The 21,235-nt window shown below is 38.7% G+C and overlaps 3 protein-coding genes and 4 non-coding genes across 8 annotated transcripts; 6 read left to right on the forward strand and 1 right to left on the reverse strand.

Annotated features, from left to right (window-relative positions):
- Positions 1-86: 86 nt before the first annotated feature.
- On the forward strand, positions 87-5,456 carry sh3gl3b (SH3-domain GRB2-like 3b). 2 transcript variants are annotated; one of them, XM_074676950.1, is made up of 10 exons: positions 87-454; positions 941-1,009; positions 1,102-1,174; positions 1,443-1,586; positions 1,726-1,859; positions 3,281-3,439; positions 3,634-3,737; positions 3,963-4,087; positions 4,193-4,246; positions 4,530-5,456. In XM_074676950.1, exons 1-10 carry the CDS (start codon positions 410-412, stop codon positions 4,748-4,750), a joined length of 1,128 nt encoding a protein of 375 aa, XP_074533051.1. In that variant the 5' UTR covers positions 87-409; the 3' UTR covers positions 4,751-5,456. The 2 variants fall into 2 exon arrangements, with proteins under 2 accessions (XP_074533051.1, XP_074533052.1); XM_074676951.1 differs by having other exon boundaries at positions 95-454; positions 4,196-4,246.
- A 2,379-nt stretch (positions 5,457-7,835) lies between these two features.
- LOC141797094 (small ribosomal subunit protein eS17) lies at positions 7,836-12,271 on the forward strand. The gene is made up of 5 exons (XM_074678506.1): positions 7,836-7,922; positions 8,910-9,061; positions 9,340-9,445; positions 10,226-10,291; positions 12,151-12,271. Exons 1-5 carry the CDS (start codon positions 7,920-7,922, stop codon positions 12,226-12,228), a joined length of 405 nt encoding a protein of 134 aa, XP_074534607.1. The 5' UTR covers positions 7,836-7,919; the 3' UTR covers positions 12,229-12,271.
- On the forward strand, positions 8,701-8,826 carry LOC141797269 (small nucleolar RNA SNORA71). Its single transcript, XR_012599013.1, has one exon. It is a non-coding gene; the product is annotated as a small nucleolar RNA SNORA71 (small nucleolar RNA).
- LOC141797268 (small nucleolar RNA SNORA71) lies at positions 9,098-9,223 on the forward strand. Its single transcript, XR_012599012.1, has one exon. It is a non-coding gene; the product is annotated as a small nucleolar RNA SNORA71 (small nucleolar RNA).
- Positions 9,733-9,858, forward strand: LOC141797266 (small nucleolar RNA SNORA71). Its single transcript, XR_012599010.1, has one exon. It is a non-coding gene; the product is annotated as a small nucleolar RNA SNORA71 (small nucleolar RNA).
- On the forward strand, positions 11,934-12,059 carry LOC141797265 (small nucleolar RNA SNORA71). Its single transcript, XR_012599009.1, has one exon. It is a non-coding gene; the product is annotated as a small nucleolar RNA SNORA71 (small nucleolar RNA).
- A 1,394-nt stretch (positions 12,272-13,665) lies between the features above and the next one.
- Positions 13,666-15,171, reverse strand: cart2 (cocaine- and amphetamine-regulated transcript 2). The gene is made up of 3 exons (XM_074678507.1): positions 14,968-15,171; positions 14,275-14,358; positions 13,666-13,911 (listed from the first exon to the last, which is right to left on the reverse strand). Exons 1-3 carry the CDS (start codon positions 15,088-15,090, stop codon positions 13,804-13,806), a joined length of 315 nt encoding a protein of 104 aa, XP_074534608.1. The 5' UTR covers positions 15,091-15,171; the 3' UTR covers positions 13,666-13,803.
- Between the last annotated feature and the right edge of the window lie 6,064 nt (positions 15,172-21,235).

A 21,235-nucleotide genomic window follows, 5' to 3' on the forward strand; every position in this document is an offset into this window, starting at 1 on the left:
ATACAAATTGCTGTTACTGAATGATAGTAGCTACTACTATTAGATTATTCAAAATTACGAAAGCCTATCGCTGCCATGCCAGGAAAAAAATAAAATCAGAATTTTAAAAATTGGATAAGATAGCTAAAAATTAATATGTTTAGAACTGTTTTAAAGATAAATAAAACGTGGAAATTTAGCTTTTAACCACAGAGCAAAAAGTGCGGGAGGCCTCACAGTCCGGACTCGCCTCTGCGTGTAAACTCGGTGTAAATCAGGGTTAACTGAGTCCCGGAGCAGCAGCCTGGGGGGCGGAGCGGCTCGCTGATCTCTGCGGGGGACGGAGCATCTCGGACGGGATGGAGCGTTTCACTTCCCGGAGGTGCTACCTCTGATTGCGGTCGGCAGGTGTTTGTGTGTGCGTGTGAAGATGTCTGTGTCCGGGATGAAGAAGCAGCTGCATAAAGCCAGCCAGGTAAAGGGGACAAACCGGGCCGGATTTAGATCCGATCCGTGTTTGTTACTGTATTCAGGGGGTGGGATTAATGTCGGCTGAATATTCAGTTCAGTCTGTCCTCTTTGTGTTTACTGCGGCACGAGGCCTGCAGTTCACATCCATAACAACATTTTTAATCCATCAGATTGATGTGAATCCATCACATCTGAAAATCACTACCAGACAAGTTAAGACGTGATCTATGCTGTCATCTGCAGACTTGTGTTTACTTGCAGGCCATCTGATGTTAGCACAGTGCTGTTGTTGTTTACTTGCTGCAGTACTACTCCCACCTAGATACTCCTAACTACATCCTTCAATAGCTTTAGAAATACCACAAAGAAATAAACAAATGCACTGAAAGCTGTGTATATATTTACCTTTTATTTAACACAAATAACTAGTAACTAAATGCAACATCACACTATCAAGGATTAATGCCTTTATGATAATTTTCACCTGCAGCTGCTGAATGAGAGGCTGATGGGAGCTGAAGGGACAAAAATGGATGAAGACTTCCTGAAGATGGAGAAGGTAAACATTTAAAATACACGGACAGTCATAAATACCTCACAGACACCTGCATGTGTTCAGACCTGACTGTGTTCTGTCTGTGTATCTGTCAGAGTGTCATGGTTATAAACTCTCTGCTGGTCGAGCTGCTCTCCAAAACTACAGAATTTCTTCAGCCAAACCCAGGTACTGAAAAAAAAGAAGAAAAAACACTGTCACTCAACACAGAATGATTAAAGTCATGTCCACTAAATATATAACCATTAATGAAAAACTGTCTGCACAATACTTCATCACAATATAAGTGTCTTTAATTTATGACCTGGTTTCTAAAGATGATAATGAAATACTTGAAAAATTCTCAAAATATTAAACTAATAACTAGAATTGTCAAGCTCTATAAAACCCTCTGTGCTACTAAAGGCTGCTGGTACATGTGTTTGTGTCTCTGCAGCATACAGAGCCAAGCTGAGCATGCTCAACACCATGTCCAGAATCCGAGGACAGGCCAGGTCGGTGGGTTACCCACAGACTGAGGGCATTCTGGGAGAATGTATGAGCTTGTACGGACAGGAGCTTGGAGCATCCACAGATTTTGGTACAACATTTGTTTTCACAGTAATTCTGAGTGGAGCATTAATGGATCATTTTTCTTTACCCAACAGAAATCTGTAAGAGGAACAAAAGAAAATGTTTTTTTTGTCTGTCTTTGGTTCCTTGGTTGCTTCCCCCCGCAGGTGGCGCTCTGTGTGGTGTGGGTGATGCTCTGCAGGAGGTTGCTCAGGCCCGGGACACCATGGACGTCAATGTCAAACGCTCCTTCATCGACCCGCTGCAGGAGCTGCACAACACGGAGCTGAAGGAGATCAGGGTGAGGCAGATAGAGATATCTCCCTGTAGCTTCATATCAAATACACCAGGTTAGGCAGCAGCTCACTCCTCTGCAGTTTAAAAATGTTTCTATGAGTCTGTTCCCACACACATACCCATAGATGATTCACATGTCAGATAAAAAACTAACTGCGATAAAGATCTTTCTCAATCTGCAGCTGGCTGTGCACAGAGGTCACTGTTTGGTCGCCTAAGTGCCTGTGATCTGATACAAATATTTTCATGAATGACTAAACTCAGGGTCTCACCAAAGCTTCTCAGGAATTTGCAAAAGTTTTGGATTTCTTTGTGAAAGTCCCCAATGTATGCAGGATGTCTGAGGAAAACTTAACAAATTCTTGTGAAAGTTTTACTTAATCTCAAAGTTTTCAGTACCTTAAGAGCTTCTCAAAATTTTGGGTTTCCTCACGTTTTGCAAATATTTTTTTTAAGATCTTACAAATTTCTTAGGATCTTTTAAAGAGTTTTCTGGATTGGACAAAAATTCTCAGAGTTTTGCAAACGTTTATTGTTGTCTTGCAGAATACAGTCTACATCTTAAACAGTTTTCCAGGATCTTGCTCGAGTTTACTGGATATCTAAGGATCTTGTGAATGTTTTTGCACTCTTCTTCAGTATGTCAAAGAGCTAATAAGGATCTTGAGTTTGGGTTTCCTTACATCTTGCAATCTTCTCATAAGATCTTGCTGTTTCTAGTGATGTAGCCAAAGGTTTCTTGAGCTCTTACACACATTTTTTTCTCATTCTCAGTCATTTTCCATAAATCTTGAAAACAGTTACTCACAATCTTCTATAAATCTTACCAGCTTTGACAGAATTTTATCAGGATCTTGCGAAAAGGTTTTTGAATCTTTTTAAGATCCCTGTAGCTCTTGGCAAGATCCAAGGTTCGCACATTATTTCTAAGAAATAGAGAAGTTTTTTTTGCAGGATATAGGTTCTTAGACTTCTTTAAAAACTCTCCAAGTATCTGAGATCTTGCAAAATTTTCTCAGGATCTCACATAAGTTTTGAAATTCTTAAAAAAGTTTCTCAGGATCTTACTTGGTTGTTCAGGACTTCCTGTTTTTTCCAAATTGTTGAAAGGTTTTCTTTGGTTCCAAAAAAGTTCTTGAATCTTCCAAGTGGGTTTCCTGATGTCTTGCAAAAGTTTGTCTTGTCAGCTTGTGAAAGTTTCTCTAGATCTTGAAAACAAAATTCCAGGATCTTTTAAAAGTGTTTAAGGGCTCAAACACATTTTTTGCATGTTGAAGAGATCCCAGAGACCTTGAAAATGTTTTTGAATCTTGCAGATTTACAGAATCAACCTCAAATGTCTCCCCTCTATGTTCCTGCTGAGACAAATCTTCTAACTGTGAAATGTTAAACATCCTTGTTCATGACTCTGATCTTTGTTCTCAGTTCCAGCTGAAGAAGCTAAACGGTCGCCGGCTTGACTTTGACTATAAGAGGAGACGGAGGGGAAAAGTCCCGGCAGAGGAGCTGCGGCAGGCTTGGGACAAGTTCAGCTCCTCTAAAGAGCAGGCAGAGAGGAGCATGTTCATCCTGCTGCAGAGCGATGTCAGTCTGAGCTTTAACCTTTCCTCAGCTACAGAAAATTAATGAAATCGTTTCTGTTTTTGGGCACAAAACTGCATCTGTGGTGGCTTTTTTACCAGATTTTTTGAACATTGCCGTGTAGTTTGATCTCTTGCTCCTGTGAGAGTTTGGATTTAAAACTGAGGGTAATCAGACTCCTCTGTTTGCTCCTGCAGGTGGATCAGCTCAATCCTCTGGCTGCTCTGGTCACTGAACTTTTGGACTTTCACCGCAACTCCCACCGCATCCTGCTCGGTTATCACAACAATCTACAGGCGAGGTGAGATCACATTTAACACCTGTCACAGAGGTAATCCATGACAGATGGGACACAAATAACATAATTGAAAATGCAAACGACGCAGATACACAGTGAAGCAGACAGGAGAGTATTTTATCTTTTGGGCTTGCAGCTTAGTTGGTGTGCCACTACAGGTTCCCACCTGGCTGCAGGTTATATGCTGTTTCCTGAGCTTTAAACATTGTTGTATTTATTTGATGACAGATTGACAGCTGCGTCCAACAGACCACAGCGACGGTTCAGGCCCAAAAAGATCCGGATCAGGAGTGAGCACAATGGCAGTATTGGATTTTACCACCAGCCATCCCTCACATCCACAGTTTCTTCAGGTTGGCACTGTTGAAAATGATATCACCTTAATACTTTTTGAATATAAGATGTGATCATATGAGATATTTATTTTCTGTATTTCTTTACCCTCCTTTCTGTGACAGCAGATGAGTTCACAGTGTTATCGTCCAGACCTGGCAGCCCCATCTCCTGTTATGGTAAGAAAAGTTTGAGTTCCAAAAGCAAAAAGGAGATTTATGTTTGAACTGAGGTGCTTTTAACCAGTATTTCCACTTTCACCAGAGGAAAAAAATTGAGGTTTAAAAGTAACCATAGTTTTAAATCTGGAAAATTTCTTATAGCTTCTCTACAGAAGAGCATGGTATCAAAGACTGTCTTGGAATTACCCCTTCAGTTTTTGAGTTAAGTTTGTCAAAAAACAAAATCAAATCCTCCTTTAACTTTCCCTTCTCTCTGTCCCTCTTGCTGTTTCTCACCCAGCTGACTCTAAGATGGTCCTGGATCAACCGTGTTGTCGCGCGATGTACTCCTTCCATCCAAACCAGGACGGCGAGCTAGACTTCAACGAGGGCGACATCATCATCCTCACCAACCAGGTTGACGCTAACTGGTACGAGGGCGCGCTCGGCAGCCAATCAGGATTGTTCCCTGTCAACTACGTGGACGTGCTGGTGCCTCTGCCTATACCACAACACACTTAAAAAGAAGTCAAACTCCAGGCTAAATGTCAAATAGTTCACACCAAGGACGATATGCAACTTTACAGGATCCTTATTTGCACTTTTTCACAACCAGCAGGCGACTGTTGTGTCTCTTTGACAGGAAAGGAAGGCCATAGTTTCTACTAAAGAGCACTTTACTTTCTGATCTCATGTTTTACTTTACAACACCAGCCGTTACAGAGAGCTCAGTCAGGAATATGACATTTTTAGACGACAGTGTGTGTTTCCCTTTAAGACTTTTACCCTGTTCTCCTGCACAAACCTGCTCCTGCTGTTCACACCGCTGCACATTTCTATTTCAGGCTATTACACACTTGAATGCGGCCGCTGACGGCATTTTGTTTTAGAGCAGTCATCTAGATAGTGAGATCACAGGTTTATTACGTCATCTCCTCGGAAGAAGGAGCTTTCTCACCTCGAAAACACTATAACACTTGAAAAACATCAGTTTTTTGCATAGATTATTTTTTTTTTTCAAGAAGAGCTGCATTTGCTATGTTTTGATGCTGTTATGTCAAAATTACAAATTGACTACAAAAAGGCACAAATACTATTATTTTTTCAGCTGCTGTGCACAAAACAACACTAGGATATTTTCAAATAAATCAGAATCTGTCTTAAAAAGGAAATTAAAAAAATGTTTTTAATGAAAAAGAAATTGATTAAAAAAAAGCATTTAAAAGAAGGTACTGATGTGACCTGATTATATTCCTGATGAGTCTCAAAAATTGATCAAAGACTATATATAAGAAAAATACAGGTCAGGGCTTCTTTTATTAAATCTAGACACTAAAGCAAACATGGGGCAAATGAAATGATCACATCACAAACGCACAGACACACTTAACACACCACATGTTGCAGAAAAAAAGCCTGCTTGATTATCAAACACAGTCCTTTTAGATAATAGCACATTTTAAATGCCTTATAGGAGTTTTCTGCATGCTTATGTGGATAAGACACAATTTTAAACAATCAAACGTGTGGTGTTATTATTCTAACAAGTATTATTGCTGATGTGGTCAAAGACACAGAAGAACATGTAGAGGGTAGAGACTGAGGTATCATTCCCACCCAGAGTGAATAATATTAATAATAATAATAATAATAATAATAATAATAATAATAATAATAATAATAATGAAAGATTTTGACATAATTAGATGCATATAAAGGAATTAAGGCATGAGTGTTTGATGAAAGGAGAGCAATAAATCATAAAACACAGCAAATAAAGTCATACAGTTTCTTTATATCTTCTGAAGGTTTGCCAAGACCTTGCAAAAACTATACCGAATCTCACTAATGTGTTTTTTCAGATCTTGCAAAAGTTTTCAAATTCTTGCAAAAGTTTGACATGGTTCCAAAAAAGTTTCTCAGTACCTCCCAGAGCTTCTCTGGCTATCCTGGGGTTGGGTTTCTGGGCAAGTTTTCCATGATTTCACACGTTTCCTGAGATTTTGCAGAAAAAAAATTCACAGGATCTCACTAAAGTGTTTTAAGATCTTGCTAAACTTTCCTAGTGTTCAGTGAAGTTTCCTTGGAATTTGCGAAACTTTTGCAGGATCTCTTGAAGGTCTCTTAGGATCTTGCTGAGAAAGAAATAGAGACGTAAGTTTTCCAAGTGTTGACAAAGTTTTCTCAGATTTTAATGGAAGTCTTTCAGGATCTTGCAAATTCTTAAATCACAGCAGTAAAGAATTGCAGACAACAGAAGCATCAAACAACAATTAAAGTTGATGAAAGAGACAGCATTGGAGAATAGAAACAAGTAAAAAGAGGTAGAGCAGTCAGATAAGATAATGTAATAAGGAACAAAAACCTGATTTGAATCGAATTCCTTGAATAATGTTGCGCTAAGAAGGTCAAACCTTTTTCTGCCACTGGGTGTGTGACGCCAAGTACATACCCTCTATTTGAAAACTGTTGAAGATGGATGTGACTTTTATATTTGTGCACCAGTACAGTGAAATGTAGGTGTGAAACAGGTTAATCTTTTCTCCAACCAGAATGTAAAACATTCTTTAGTGTTAAATGTGCACTGCTTCAATTCACCATTTGCTGTATTTTTTACTTTTATTGAAGCTAGGCTAGCAGTTTCCCTATTTTTCCAGTATTTATGCTAAGCTAGACAGAAGATGTTCCCAAAAATGCTTGATACACAAAAATTAAAAACTACTGATTAAGCTGCTGTAGTTGATATAAATCTATTCTATACTTATACTGTATAAAGTAAATACTGTTAACGCTTAAAATCACTTCTGCTGTCAGTGATACAGATCCTGTTTTACATTAAATCAGTCCACATGAATGTAGTCAAACAGATTATTTGTAAAGTTTCCAAAAGTCATTTATCTCAGTCAGGACGACAGAGTCTCTGAATGTTAATTCATCAACCAGGTGCGAAATAATCTTTAAAGTTACTCTATATTTTGATGTTTTTGCAGATCTTTAATCGCTAGTTTCATTTATGTCAGCGTTGACCAAAAACCTTGTATTTGTAGAGGTATTAAGGAACTGTTATGTAAGCGGCTTTGAGGGGAATTATGGGATTTCCCTCAAAATCCATCGAGGGCAGAAAACTGAAACAGTTTCTGCTCTGTGACTCACTCTGCTGTAATGACTGTAAATCTATGAATGTCGTTTGATATTCCTACTTTTTAGTCTTAAAACCATCAAATGCTGAAGTCTGTTAAACCTCTGAACACACAAATGTTTGCTGTCGAACAATAAAAATCACTGGAAATGTATTTCTGCAATAAATCTGCAATAAATGTGTTCAGGTCTGTTTTTTTTTTTCCTCTCAAGAAACGCTCATGGAGAAACTGTCAGGTGTTCAAGACATACACAGTCAAATTCAGTCGATTAGTGAAAAATAGGTGTTAAACAGGGGTAAGGTTTAATATATGTATTAGCTACAACAGGATAAGTATCATGGATCCTAACGGTTGACTGGTGAGTCCGATAAGTCTAAAAACTGCTTTTAACGGTTTTCAGCAATGGCTTTTTAAGCGGTTTGTTTTTGTAGTTCCCGGCTACCGCCTGCAGAGCGCGCAGTCGCAAAAGGCTCTTTTTGTTCCGACTTCCGCCTGTGCTATTAAACTTCCACCGGAAGTGAGCCTGTCCTCTTCTACCAGGCCGATCCAACATGGTGGGTAAATTTTACATGTCTATCTCAGCTATCCGAACTAATCCTGCTTTTCTAACATGTTATATCACTCGATTTTACCATCAGTTGAAACCGGAGCTTTAATACTTAACAGTAGTCCTTGTATTAGCGATCGATGCTTCCTTTGGAGTGATTTATTTGCAGTGAAGTAACGGAGAAGGTATGCTAACATAGAAGGCGGGGTGAAGCTGTAAAACAGGCTGAATTTGCAGCTTCTGTCATTTAGATCTTAATTCTCAAATTTGATATTAATGCAGAGTCACTTCACTGTCCTTTGTGGGTGAATTCCACGAATATATTTTTAATAATTACAACGAATATCCCGTTTTTTTAATTTAGCTTTAGAGGCTAAGCCGGCAGTTAGCATGTATGTGGTAAAGGCATCCTGAAATGCTGCTTTTGAGGGGTTTAGCCCTTCAATTCACCAGGGCAGCGAAGATAAGACTGTTAAAACCGATAACCTACCAAGCAGGTGTTCTTTTTAAAATGTTTTTCAGGAATTGTTTGTTGCCAGTGAAACCTTTTCACTGCAATGTATAGCACAATTATCAAATGTGTAGCCACCATGCATCTGTTTATATCCATTGGTGTATTAATGAGAAAATGATAAAGTTTTGTTATTATTGCACAATGTTGATTCAAAATCTATTCTTTTGATTGAATTAAGGTTTAGGAAAACTCCATTTAAGACATTTATATTTACCTCATTTGTCACAAGTTAACATGATCTACATTTAACCTACACAAGTCCATAATCATATCCTGTTTCGAAAGTGATCATGGCGTCCTCATCGTCAGGTCATTGATAAGCAGGTAGATCGAGCTGAGAGCCTTTCCCGTGTTTGAAGGACGATCTGTTCCTATCAGACCCTGATCCTCTCAAACAAACTTATTTCTGAGATGTAAACAATTGCTTCTTATTTTTCCTTAATCAAAAAATTTAAGTTGTGATTTGTCTTCTGCCTGCAGGGACGCGTCAGGACCAAGACGGTGAAAAAGGCCGCCAGGGTCATCATCGAGAAATACTACACCCGGCTGGGCAGTGACTTCCACACCAACAAGAGGGTGTGCGAGGAGATCGCCATCATCCCCAGCAAGAAGCTCCGCAACAAGATCGCTGGGTGAGTTTACCCCCATTAGCTGACTGGAGTCTGCTGTCCTGTGTCGAAAGTGATCATGGCGTCCTCATCGTCAGATCATTGATAAGCAGGTAGATCAAGCTGAGAGCCTTTCCCGTGTTTGAAGGATGATCTGTTCCTATCAGACCCTGATCCTCTCATACATTTACAGCCAATAGTGTAGATTTAACAATGTTAGTGCCCAGTAATGATCAGAAAACACCCCATTGATTTCACATGATCTGAGTTGGTTCCTGATGTTTTGTTTGCCCTTTCTGCAGGTATGTGACACATCTGATGAAGAGGATCCAGAGGGGTCCAGTCAGAGGAATCTCCATCAAACTGCAGGAGGAGGAAAGAGAGAGGAGGGATAACTACGTGCCAGAGGTCAGTGAACACATCACCACATTTCTACTGCTTGATCTCCTTTGTTTTGGGAGAAACTGTGCAGTGAAGGCGAGCTTGCTGGTGTTTGTTTGCTTAGAGGTTTCATGTCAAACATGAAGCAAGATGGAGTTTGTTTGATTTGAAACACGGTGTAGATTTTAATAGATTTTGTTTTTCATGGGTTAGTAAAAAAGAAACAACTGGAGTGAACGCCTGTGTCTTTGGATTTGCATCCTCCAGAAACTTTGTCTCAAATCACAAGTAACCTCAGTACAGCTGCCATTGTCTCCTGTTTCGAAAGTGATCATGGCGTCCTCATCGTCAGGTCATTGATAAGCAGGAAGATCGAGCTGAGAGCCTTTCCCGTGTTTGAAGGATGATCTGTTCCTATCAGACCCTGATCCTCTCAGACAATTATTTCTCTATGCATATTTATGTACAGTCTGTTTTTAGCTTAATCAATCTTTATTTATATAGTGCCAAATCATAACAAAGGTTATCTCAAGACATTTTCCAAAAACATTAACAGGTCTAGACCCGTTGATAATAATATTTGATTAGTAGAAACCCAACATCAAGACAAGATAGAACGGAGAAACCAAACTCATGTTTGACATCTGAGGAGACTGTTTGGAAATCAGTTGTGCTGTTGCAGTGTGTGTGTGTCTGTGTGATACCATCAGATAAAAGGGACTAAATGAAAGAGGAACAATTTAATAGACTGACATGATGAGTAAACAGGTTTATCTGTAACTCGTTTGTGTGTTTGTTCCTGTGCAGGTGTCCGCTCTGGACCAGGAGCTGATTGAAGTTGATCCCGACACCAAGGAGATGCTGAAGCTGCTGGTGAGTCACATTAATGTCCTTCCCTTGGTTTATCAGACAGCCGGCCCTCTTATTAAATACAGTCAATAAGTTACTGGATGTTCAGTCAAAAGCTCTGCAAGTGAGTCCTGGGTTTGGGGAAACTGTTTTGCTGGATTCTTAAATTGCAATGTCTAAGATTCCACTTGAGTAGCTTCAATCACCCCATCCTGTCATTTGTCATCAACTGATACAGAAATGAAACTGACTGCTGTGTTTTCCTATTATGTGCAGTATGTTTGTCACTTTAATGCTAATCTGACTGCTATGTGTGCAGACTCCTTGGCACCTGACTGTGAAACATTAAAAAACATGCAGCACCGCTGTCATCAGATTTGTCTGCATGGTGCTTGACACTAAATTCCTGCTTTCTACTGATAAACAAAGCTGTGGTTGTGCCAAAACTAGGGATGCTTTGATCCTGGTCTTTGTTGGTCCAGTACGTACTCAGAAAGATAGATCAGATGTTAAGACAAGGGGCCGATACACAGAACACATCCGTTCAGCTTGGTACTATGCTTTTCTGTTTTATCATCAAACCTGTGCTTACATGTCAGCATCAGTATTGGCTGATGTCAAAGCTTTGTATTGGTATCAGGACTCAAACAGTTGGGTTGGCACATCCTTAATAAAAACAGGCGAGAGTACAGTGTAAGAAATGGTCTTAATTCCATCAGAAAACCCATGGAAGAGTTCCTAATCTGTTACCAGGGGGTCTGGCATTTCATCGTAAGAAGTGTTCAGGTTCCTGTTTGAAGTGAATCTTAAGTCTGAGTCGTATTGGCCAATCATGTGTCTGCTAGTAATTTACATCTTAGACAATAAAGAAAGTCTTGACCTAGAAGTTGTTTTCATATCAGCCTGCTGTCATTGAAGAGTTGAAATCTGTCTCCAGGGGCATTAAACAACTCATAATGCTGGTAGATTCTGAGATTGGATATGACAAAACAGACGTTTGGCTTTATTAGCAGTCAGATTAGTTCTGTAATTGAGCTTTATTGGATGTTCTTAATCACGACGGTATTTCCGTTTTGAGCTTTATGAGAGAAGTTTTTCAGTTTTTCAGTTGCTGCATTCTGTAGACTTCTGGCATCACTGCATGGTAATAACTGAGATGCACAGCTGACATTACAGAAGTTTTTTATATGGTAATTTATATGGTTTCTACATTCACTGAGGGAATATTTGATCGCCTCCTCCTCAAACTACAGCTTCTGTAGCTTCTATGGATTGTTGCCTCATTACAGCTGAACAGAACAGAGACTGTGACTCTTGGAGGAGATGGAGACTGAAGCTCTGAGTGTGAGATTATGTTTAATGATGCGATTATACTTTGATCAGCCCAGAGTTTGTCACTAATGATTCTTCAGCTGTGTAAGGAGCCAGAAACTCTGCGGAGATCTGAACATATTTCTGAAAGTTGGTGACAGGACCGCTGTGCTGTGCTGGTCACTGATGTAGACTGGTGTTGCTTAGAGACTTTGGACCTTTGAGTAAAACGTGTTGCTCTAACTCTGGTCTGCTACTTTAAAAGTGACAGCTGGTGATAAAAGAGAGCTGTCCAATGCGTCTTCTCTTTAAATACACATATGGAAATATACAATGGTCTCTCTGTTTTCCTCCATCCTGTTTCGAAAGTGATCATGGTGTCCTCATCGTCAGGTCATTGATAAGCAGGAAGATCAAACCGAGAGCCTTTCCCGTGTTTGAAGGACGATCTGTTCCTCTCAGACCCTGATGCTCTCATACACTTTTAACCTGTCTTTCTAAAATCAGCTGTTTTTACACTAAATTGTAGTGCACAGCTCTCACACCTGTTGTGTTTTTTCTCCATCCCTCAGGACTTCGGCAATCTGTCCAACCTGCAGGTCACGCAGCCCACTGTCGGCATGAACTTCAAGCAGCCCCGAGGAGTCTAAACGTCTGTCAACTGTCTTCTAATAAAAATCCTTTGGACAAAAACATTGATTTTTTTTTGCTTTTTCTCAATACTGGTATTTAATTATCTGTTCTTTTTGCAAAATGTAGATGTAGGAAATAAAAAAAAGGAATAAATGTGTAGAAAACAATCGCTCTGTCAGTTTGTGGCTTGGGGAGAAACTGAACTCAGTTTCTTCTCTTTTTAACAATGTTTATGGATTCAAGAAGATACAACACAAGTTTTTATATTGACTGTCTTAAAAACAAATATTTCTATATCATGACTTGACAGATTTTTTTAAAAACAAAAAAGCTTTTGTTGTTTGTGTCTATGTATTTTTATTTTTTTCCATTTTGGATCAGTAGGACCTAAAAGTATGAAACTAAACCTAAAAGACATTTAAGTGAACCTAAGCGACAAAATAGGAGTACTGTCCAAAAGTTACAAGTTATGTCCCCATATGAGGAAACAGGGTTTTGGGGGTTGGAAATGCTCATTCGAAAAACAAAATTGTTCCATAAGATAGACTAAAATGTGATTATTAGTGCCACCACTATACATGAGCTCTTGCTAACAATACTACAAGAAATCTTTAAAATAAGTTGAAATGACTCATGTAGTCCTTAAAATTTCATATCAATAAATAGTACATTCTTTCCTAGAACAACATGAAATCACAATGTAATGGGCTGAGGACCTGAGCTTTTGCCTGGTGTGCATTTTTTTAATTCACTTTGCTACATGGAATAAGTAAGACCCTAATAAGTATAATAACTAAACTTGGTCATTGTACAGAAATTTTGATTATTTGTGTTTTTAAGTGGTGTTTAATAAGTTCTCTATTGTTTGCTATCAGTGTTATTGACTTAAATACATTGTTTTGTTTCTCACTTAAATGAGTGTAATGTTGTGATATCACCAAAAGATGATGTGGGCAAAAATTACCTATACTCCTGAAACTTTATCAAAAAAGGTATTTTGAACGTGATTGAAAAAAAAAATCTTTCTTTGCATTGTTTTATGTTTTTATTATCAGTTTTACTCTGTAGTGGTAAAGAGCTGCAGATAAGTTTTTGTCCTGAGGGTGGTGCTACAACAAAAATCTAGTGCTGCTCTTCTTCTGGCATTTGATCAAGACAGTGCTATGAAAAACTATACTGTTACTGAGGAAAATTGACCAGCTAACATCTACTGGTTGTCCTCATTAGTCTGTTGAGTAGCCTATATAAAGTTTTAGGGGATGGTTTTAAAGGTTTAACAGCACTTAAATGCAGCTCATCAAATGACCAACTTGTGTAATATGCATGAATACCATCATCTAATTCTCAAGTACTTTACAAAAATACTGAAATTAGCATGAAAAATAATGAGCTTAAATGTTGATGAAAGCAGTAAAACACAGAAGAGACTTGTTGAAAAGCGACATAGAACAGCTTTAATGTGACACCCACACCTGGACTCAAAGTTTGTCCTCACACAGAGACTTCACTCTGATTTACACCATTATAGATTTATCTCTATATGTTTGGAAAATACACATGTTAAAATATACTCTTGCTGTAATCTGACTGGCTCATAAGCACTTCAACAGGAAGAAATTGCAGAAAGCTCCTCGTGGGCAGTCGCACATCTTTCCGATACGAGCTCCTTTCCTGATGGCACAGTGTTCCCCGAGGTCACACTGTGAGCAGAAAACACCACAAATAAACAGTCAATATACACGTAAAATACACTCTTTAAAGAGGTCTGAACTGAGGCATTTCATATTGTGAGTTTTATCCTTAAACAAGGCTGCTATGCTGTTCATTATGCCACTTTAATATACCTGATACTATGTTTATTATCTTCACATTATATTCATCTATTATACTACTGTTGTGATGGTCTTTATAAAGAAATAACAGACTGGTTACAATGTTACATTGATGACAGTGAGTTAACAGGACTTTATACTGTGTGAGTTACTTGTGTCTGGCATAACATACTCCATTTAATTTGCCTATGTTCATAATACACTCAAAACATATCATAGTGTCAGACTCACGGAGGGGACCTGTCCATACTTCTTCTCCCACGGACTTATCCTCTTCGTCTGCAGCCTCTCCAGCACTTCATGAAGAGCACCGAGCTGAACACACACACACACACACACACACACACACACACACACACACACACACACACACAAAAGATAATTTTATTTACCCACACCAGTCATCTTATCACAGAGGGCTAATATACTTAATCTTGTTGGTTTAATTAATTCACTAATTGTTGTCTGAAGACTTCAGTCAAAATAACAACAGCATTTTTTTCTATTTATATGCTGTATTTTATCACTTAGTTTGTCATTGTTTAGTCAAAAATTAGTTTATCAAAAATTTGGGTGAAAATAAAGAATATCAAGATTTTAAATGAGAAAAATCAAGATTTGTCTGATTGTTAGCTCAAACCAAAATATACAGTATTCACTTGTACATCGAAACTTTGTAAAGAAAAAAAGTTAAAATAAATAATAATAACAAAAGAAACATATGAAACAGAGAGAAACACAGATGTGGAGGAGGAATGGTCTTAATGTAAGATAAATATATTGAAAAAAAATCTTTAAATTATAAAACTTTTCATAAACTTTAACGAACCCCCAGAGATTAAAAAAAAAAAAAACGAAGAAAACGAATTCGACTTTGGTTGAACATTTAACTTTCATCAGCCTTAATACCGTCTCACTACTCACCAGTCTGTTGGAGTTAGCGTATTGATAGTCCTGAACGTCTCTCTCGTCCCTCTCGGCTTCCGTCCTCCCTGTCGGACAGAGTGCGGACAGCAGCGCCGCGCACACCACCGCTCGTGCCCACATGTTACCTGAAAACTGGGAAGGATGAAGTTCAGCTGTCCGCGAGCTGTTCCCTGGTTCCTCCAGTTGATGGTCACGCGCTGGCCGGTGCCGCGCGGAGATTTTTGGATGGCCAGCCCCTCCCCTTACTGCCTCTAATCAGCGTCACGGCTATGACGTAACGGGCTGCTAATGATCTCAGACTGATGGGTGACTCATAACAAGTACTTTTGGGAATAAAAAGTTGATTGTTGTTTAAAATAAACAAGTTTTAATATATTGATAAATTAGTGTGTACTGCTTATCAATGCAACATTTCATAATAATCTGTTTTACCCTAACACAATTAATGCAATGTAAATATATCCAAAGCGAACAGACATTAAAACTGAATAAGTACCTTGTACAGACCTGAGATGCATTCAGTCAAAATATACACTAGAAAAAAACTAATGTTGCTTCACAGCTTTTTGCTTTTATTCTACTGTTAGAATTACTGTTGGTCCAAGTAATATTTTAGTTATTTCAAAACTTTTTTCCTACCTAAAACAACTACACCAATAATATGTCTCCAAGATTTCAACAACAATGTAATTTACAATCTATGGGACCCCTTAAGTTGTTAAAAAAAAGTTTTATTTTTTTCAAATTGTGTGCTCAAGGTATTACTCATGCACAATAAATTAACTTGTAATAAAACAATCTTGTGGACATAAATTACTATATTTTGTGAAAAATGTATTATCCTAAAATTCCAAGTCCCTTTAGGGCAAAAGAAAAGTCTCATAGGATTCTAATTTACAAGAAATCTTGTGCGCACAAGATAGCAACATGCTACCGTAGGGTATTAGTGTCTTTTGGCAGCTCCTCAGTTGTCTCAGCTCAGCTTAGCTCAGCCATGGCAAACATTACAAAACTTAACTCAACATTTTTAAAGTAGTCTTTTTTACAGTGTTATTTTAAACATTTGCACACTTGTCAAAGACTTTTGAGTATTCTGATGTCATTGAATGAAATTCACTCTCATAGACCTGCATCCCATCTTTTCTTAATGATGCAATCTTTGCATCTTTCTCATGCAATGACAGAATTTCTACACAAGCATGGCCTGGATGGTGGATGGAACATCTCAAATTAATATATAAAAGGAGATGTAGATGTGTGTGCAGCAGTGTTTAAAGTGTGCCTGAGTGTGTGTCACAGGACTCTGTCGTGACCCAACCTGCTGATTCACTATCAGCCTCCTCTGCGTGCTCATATCTGCACAATAAAGCTGAACAAGAGATTTCTGGATGTAAACAGGCGTCAGCGGCATCACAGAGAGCACAGCTGCTGGGAGGCTCTCTGAAATCCTCCACAAACACCAAACTTCACACAGAAACTTCTGAGAGCTGAAAGTCTGCAACGCTTTGAACTCAATTAATTTAGGGACATTTATTTAAAGCTGTAAAGCGAAATGGGTAAAGAAGAGATAGTGGCACCAGCTGTTTGTTTATTAAGCACTTTTATGTTTTCACAGCATACTTCTGTATTTTTGTTTAGCAGTTATTCTTAAAAAAAAAAGGGATTATTTTATGTTTGATTTTTTAGTTTTACTCATGTCCCATCTGTTACCATGGAGGAGGCAGGCTTAATGAAATACTGCAGCCAGTCGGTAGGGGGAGCTCTAGAACCCATCTGCCTCTTTGTTATTCCCACTCCCCAAATGTGAAACCAAAATGTTTAGAGCTCCCCCTGATGGCTGGCTGCAGTATGGTTTATAAACGGTGCCTCCTTCATGTTAACAGATGGGAAATAAATCAAACTTTAAAATCCAGATCATGGCCAAATAAATGTTTATCAAATATGGTTATCTGTTATTATAATGGTTAATGTCACCATGTTCATTTTCTTGAAAATTTAAATTGAGTTAGTCATTTGATTTAAAAGACACATAGTAATTAATTTCTCCATCACTTTGTTATTCCCTTCTCCCCCCCAAAAAAACAAACAAACAAACAAAAAAAACTAAGGTTTTAAATCATGATAAATATAATAATTTTTTAAATGCAGGAATTTGTTTGTAATGGTTTATTTTTAAAGTGCTGTTTAAATATAAAGTGCTAAAAGTTAAAAGTCAGGCAGGAAACAGGATAAACTATCTGACAGCTTCACAGACAGAGCTTATATTCAGGTCAATACAGAGTTTATCACTGATCGCTCTGAGTCTTCCTGTTTGTAATGACATTGATCAGAAGGAAAAACAAAGCAGATTGAATATAGATGAAGTGATTTACTCAGATAAATGTCCCTCCTGTATCACAACAAGCAGATATTCAAAGAACAAATTGCTGAAATGAATCCATCTGATGCCACGACTGGTGGGTGACGGACGCAGCGTTTTCCAATTTCCTTGCTTACATTTAACTTTAAAGAGCTGAAGAGGAAATAACACACGGCTACATTTCCCCCCTTGCAGCGCTTCTATTTATATTTTCACATTAGAGTGGAGGGATGAAGGTTTTAATGTCTCCAACCTTCACATAAACTTAACTTAAACCCTTCTGACACACACGAGATGTGTCCTGAAATCCTCCATCCCTCTGATGGTAAACAAACAAACGTGGAGTTTAAGGTCATTTCAGGCTAAACCATTACATAACTCTCTTTTTTTTATCCCATGTGGGAGGTTGTATTATGAAAGTTTGGTTCCAAAGATTTCTAAGCCATAAAGTCAGACTCGTGAGCCCAAAATGGACAGGGAATTCTTTTAATGAAAGATTTGTCCTCATTTTTTCTTTGTTAGTTTGTTAGTTTTGTCCCACAATGAAGTCAAACTGCTGCAATGTCTTCCTGCTTCCTGCCGCTGTGTTAAAAACATCAGAATCAAGCTTTTTTTCTTTCCTTTCTCTTATGGTTGTATTTATGTATTTCAGTAAACAAATTTTTGACAGTTTTTCTGTCCTTCTTCTCCAGGTGTATTTCTAAGACCCTGCTTTGAAGATGACAAATTTTTGTTGATATCAGTTGTTTTTATGGTCCAACTTTGTGATGATCCCTGACTTATTTATTTATTTACGACCACACACTGAGCTGATTGTTATGGGTAAACATCCGGCCCGCAGAGTCAGAGCCACGGCATCCAAATCCCCCTGTTGTCAGGGCGGCATTACTGTGAGAATAAGATCACTGTGCTGACACGGAGAGCCGCTGCTGGGCACGCACAGAGTCGAGAGCAAACAAGGAAAATGGTCTCAGCATTAAAACTGTGTGGTATGTCAGCTTTCAGAGGGCGAGAAGGACATTTGAGGAGATGGACTATAAATAAACCTCCTGAGTGAAGTCAAGTAGGAGGTTTAAGACCCGTCGACTTGTTATGCTTGGCTGCAGGACATGATTTGTTTTTTGACAGTCTCTTTAAGAACAACATAAAGAAACACACCCACAAACAAGCCACCAAAACACACTGCTGACTCTTTATTCAGAGAGTGAGGATTAAAGATGCTGGTATTCAAGCAGGATGCAGCTCTGCATCTTTTGATCATGTCCTCTTCCTTCATTTTCTTCTTCTGTTGGTCTTTGATCCTCTGTCAGGCTCCGGGCTGTTCTTCCTCGGAGGACTCATTTATTCTGTGTAAGGCCACTATCGTTTCTTTAATATTCAGACCTGAAGCCACAAGCATCGTACATATAAAGTACAATGACTTGTGTGATTATTACAAAAACACACAAAAGAACAGCCACAAGAAACAAAACAACAGACAGTAAATGGAGAATGCAGAACAACCAAGAAGTGATGAACTTAACACAACAAGTAAGGCAGTTTATGCTATTTCTTTAAGATCACAATGTTTCCTGACAGTAAATCTTGAGCTGTTGAAAGCCTGTTTGTTTCTCTTTTAATTGGTGCCACATTTGTGAGGTACATGCATTTGTGGGATGAGAACAGACCTGAGTATGAGGGTCGCACTCATGAAAAAATTGGCAGATATTCTCTTCCAATGCCGAACATTATTCTGCCATGAACTCTTGTTTTATGTTTGCTGGATTGGATGATAAAGGTCTGAAGAAACAAGACATACTGACAGCTTGACAATTATTAAACATGAGCCTGAGTAGTTTGTGGGAGAAGCTGTTTCAGCTGTTGGCATTGGCATAGAAGATTTGGCGAATTCTTCACGGGTCAAACTCATGGTCTAACCCCCATACTTGCTCACCCAGCAAACTGTTTGCCTTACAGCATTTTTTAGACAAGAAGAATTTTTTTTAAATGTTTATCTTATTTTTTTTAATTAACATCATATACTATTATTTTTTACATTTCTATCTTTATTGTTAACTTATTTACTTTATTCAAACGTGCTAAAATGAGGATCTGTTTTCGTTGGACTGCCTCGCCCCCTACTGGCGTGGAGTTCTCACGCATACTACCGTACTGATTTGGCTTTTAACCAGGCGTGTGTTTTGTTTTGGAACTAATTTTCTTGGTTTAAGTCAACTTAAGGTAAGGTCTTTGTCAGTAAAGTTGCGTAGCACTGTTGTTTGAAACTTGAAAACAAACGTGAGTTTGTACCGTACGTCAGTAGCCGGCTATATGCAGCGCTAGTAGCCTGGTGCTACGACGTATCCGTAGGCTAACGTGACAACAAGTCAACTGTCAGTTCGTACGTACAGTAGTTAAGTAGATGACAATTAGGCTCCACTACACCACAAAAATAATCAAAAAAATCGTTTTTAAGCAGAGAAAACTAGACCTTTCTTCTCACTTCTAAACTTTGTCAGGTGGTGTGCCATAAAGTGGCTGACTGCCAGAAACTGATTAAACGGCTGCAGAGCGCGCCCAGTTTACCAAATCCTACTGACCATTTTGTTTGTCAAAAAGTGATCCAGGCCCCTGTTTTGCCGCTGATGCTTACTGTACTTTAAAGTGGTCTCATTTTGTTCGACTGAGTAAAATTAGATAGGTTACAACTGCTTTCCACCCACTCTCGTGCATTTTAATTTGACAGAATTGACCATATTTGCTTGGCGAATGTGTCACATAGTTCAATCTGTTAACACGGACATACTAGCACATCTATTTGTGTGTTATGTCAGTTTCTTACAGAGGGGAACTGCTGCAGACCGGAGAAACCGAGCGATTCAACTTTTAAGTGCGCTCCGCCATTAATCGCTTTATGGCACAACACCAACTTGTGTTGTCATGGAGACTTAACCGTCCTGTAGATCAATCCCGTTCTACTCAACCTGAACGAGTGATGTTTTGACACAACATATATTGGTGCTGATAATCTCGTTTTAATGTGGAGATTGCAATCAGGCATATATCTAGAGGGGAGACAACTTTAAAATTCCTCACAGCCCCTTTACATTTCTTTGACGTAGGCAATTATGATGTTAGCCTAACAAAATGCATGTCCCAAACAAATGAAGTGAAAAGTGAAATAAACAGACTTTCCAAAAGTATAAGATTCATTGCTGGGAAGAATGATCTACCAAACACACATTTTCTTGCTTTTTCTGCTAAAAGTGAGGCACAAGACAACCACAGAGACATAAACAACCAGGATGATGCACACAACTGACAAAATAAACAACATAACAGCTATGAATAAATATGCCTCAAGAGATAAAGACTGTAAATGTTACAATTTACTTAAGAAATGTAAAAATAAAGGTTTGTTTTATTTACTTTTCTTTACAGAATTAAACCCATTACTCTCTCTGGTCAGACTTTTCTGGCATCTCCCCAAACTGACCATGAGGAGATCATCCTGGGCCCAACACGGAGGCGAGGATTTACGTTTCTGAATCCCTGAAATTTAGGAGCGACAATATTTGTCCAGCCAGCAGAGCTTAACTCGTCGTCTGAGCGTCCTTCAGTCTGACAGGAGCTTCAGAGGGACTCGGCTGCAGACGTAAAGCTGCTGATCCAGGATCATCATGAAAATTGACCTCAGCTAGCAGCAGAAAGTTGCCTCTCTGTGGTAATTCTTATATAATGTTGTCAGTCAGAGTAGAAACAAACTTCACTTTTTCTGGACAGTCCGTGAAAGAAGAAACTTTGCTGGTAGAGTTGGAAATGAAACCGGAGTTTGACGCTGTGATGTTGGATAGAGATTCATTATGGGCCCCAGCTTTGATGTCAGCTCGTATGCTGATGCTACGACACACTGTCTCTTTGAAGCGT

Source organism: Halichoeres trimaculatus, unplaced genomic scaffold (assembly GCF_033239565.1).
Source record: "Halichoeres trimaculatus isolate MK-OKI-2021-1 unplaced genomic scaffold, fHalTri1.1 fHalTri1_scaffold_10, whole genome shotgun sequence".
In the NCBI taxonomy this organism is placed as follows: domain Eukaryota; kingdom Metazoa; phylum Chordata; class Actinopteri; order Labriformes; family Labridae; genus Halichoeres; species Halichoeres trimaculatus.

What these genes read in the sequence shown, in the direction of transcription:
- sh3gl3b (XM_074676950.1), top strand. Translation starts at nt 410, where the DNA reads ATGTCTGTGTCCGGGATGAAGAAGCAGCTGCATAAAGCCAGCCAG. An exon ending in AGCTGCATAAAGCCAGCCAG is followed by an intron (nt 455 to 940) that starts GTAAAGGGGACA and finishes TTTCACCTGCAG; the next exon opens with CTGCTGAATGAGAGGCTGAT. An exon ending in CAGCCCCATCTCCTGTTATG is followed by an intron (nt 4,247 to 4,529) that starts GTAAGAAAAGTT and finishes TTTCTCACCCAG; the next exon opens with CTGACTCTAAGATGGTCCTG.
- LOC141797094 (XM_074678506.1), top strand. An exon ending in GGGATAACTACGTGCCAGAG is followed by an intron (nt 9,446 to 10,225) that starts GTCAGTGAACAC and finishes GTTCCTGTGCAG; the next exon opens with GTGTCCGCTCTGGACCAGGA. An exon ending in AGGAGATGCTGAAGCTGCTG is followed by an intron (nt 10,292 to 12,150) that starts GTGAGTCACATT and finishes TCCATCCCTCAG; the next exon opens with GACTTCGGCAATCTGTCCAA.
- cart2 (XM_074678507.1), bottom strand. Translation starts at nt 15,090, where the DNA reads ATGTGGGCACGAGCGGTGGTGTGCGCGGCGCTGCTGTCCGCACTCTGT. An exon ending in ACGCTAACTCCAACAGACTG is followed by an intron (nt 14,359 to 14,967) that starts GTGAGTAGTGAG and finishes GTGTGTGTTCAG; the next exon opens with CTCGGTGCTCTTCATGAAGT. An exon ending in AGTATGGACAGGTCCCCTCC is followed by an intron (nt 13,912 to 14,274) that starts GTGAGTCTGACA and finishes TTCTGCTCACAG; the next exon opens with TGTGACCTCGGGGAACACTG.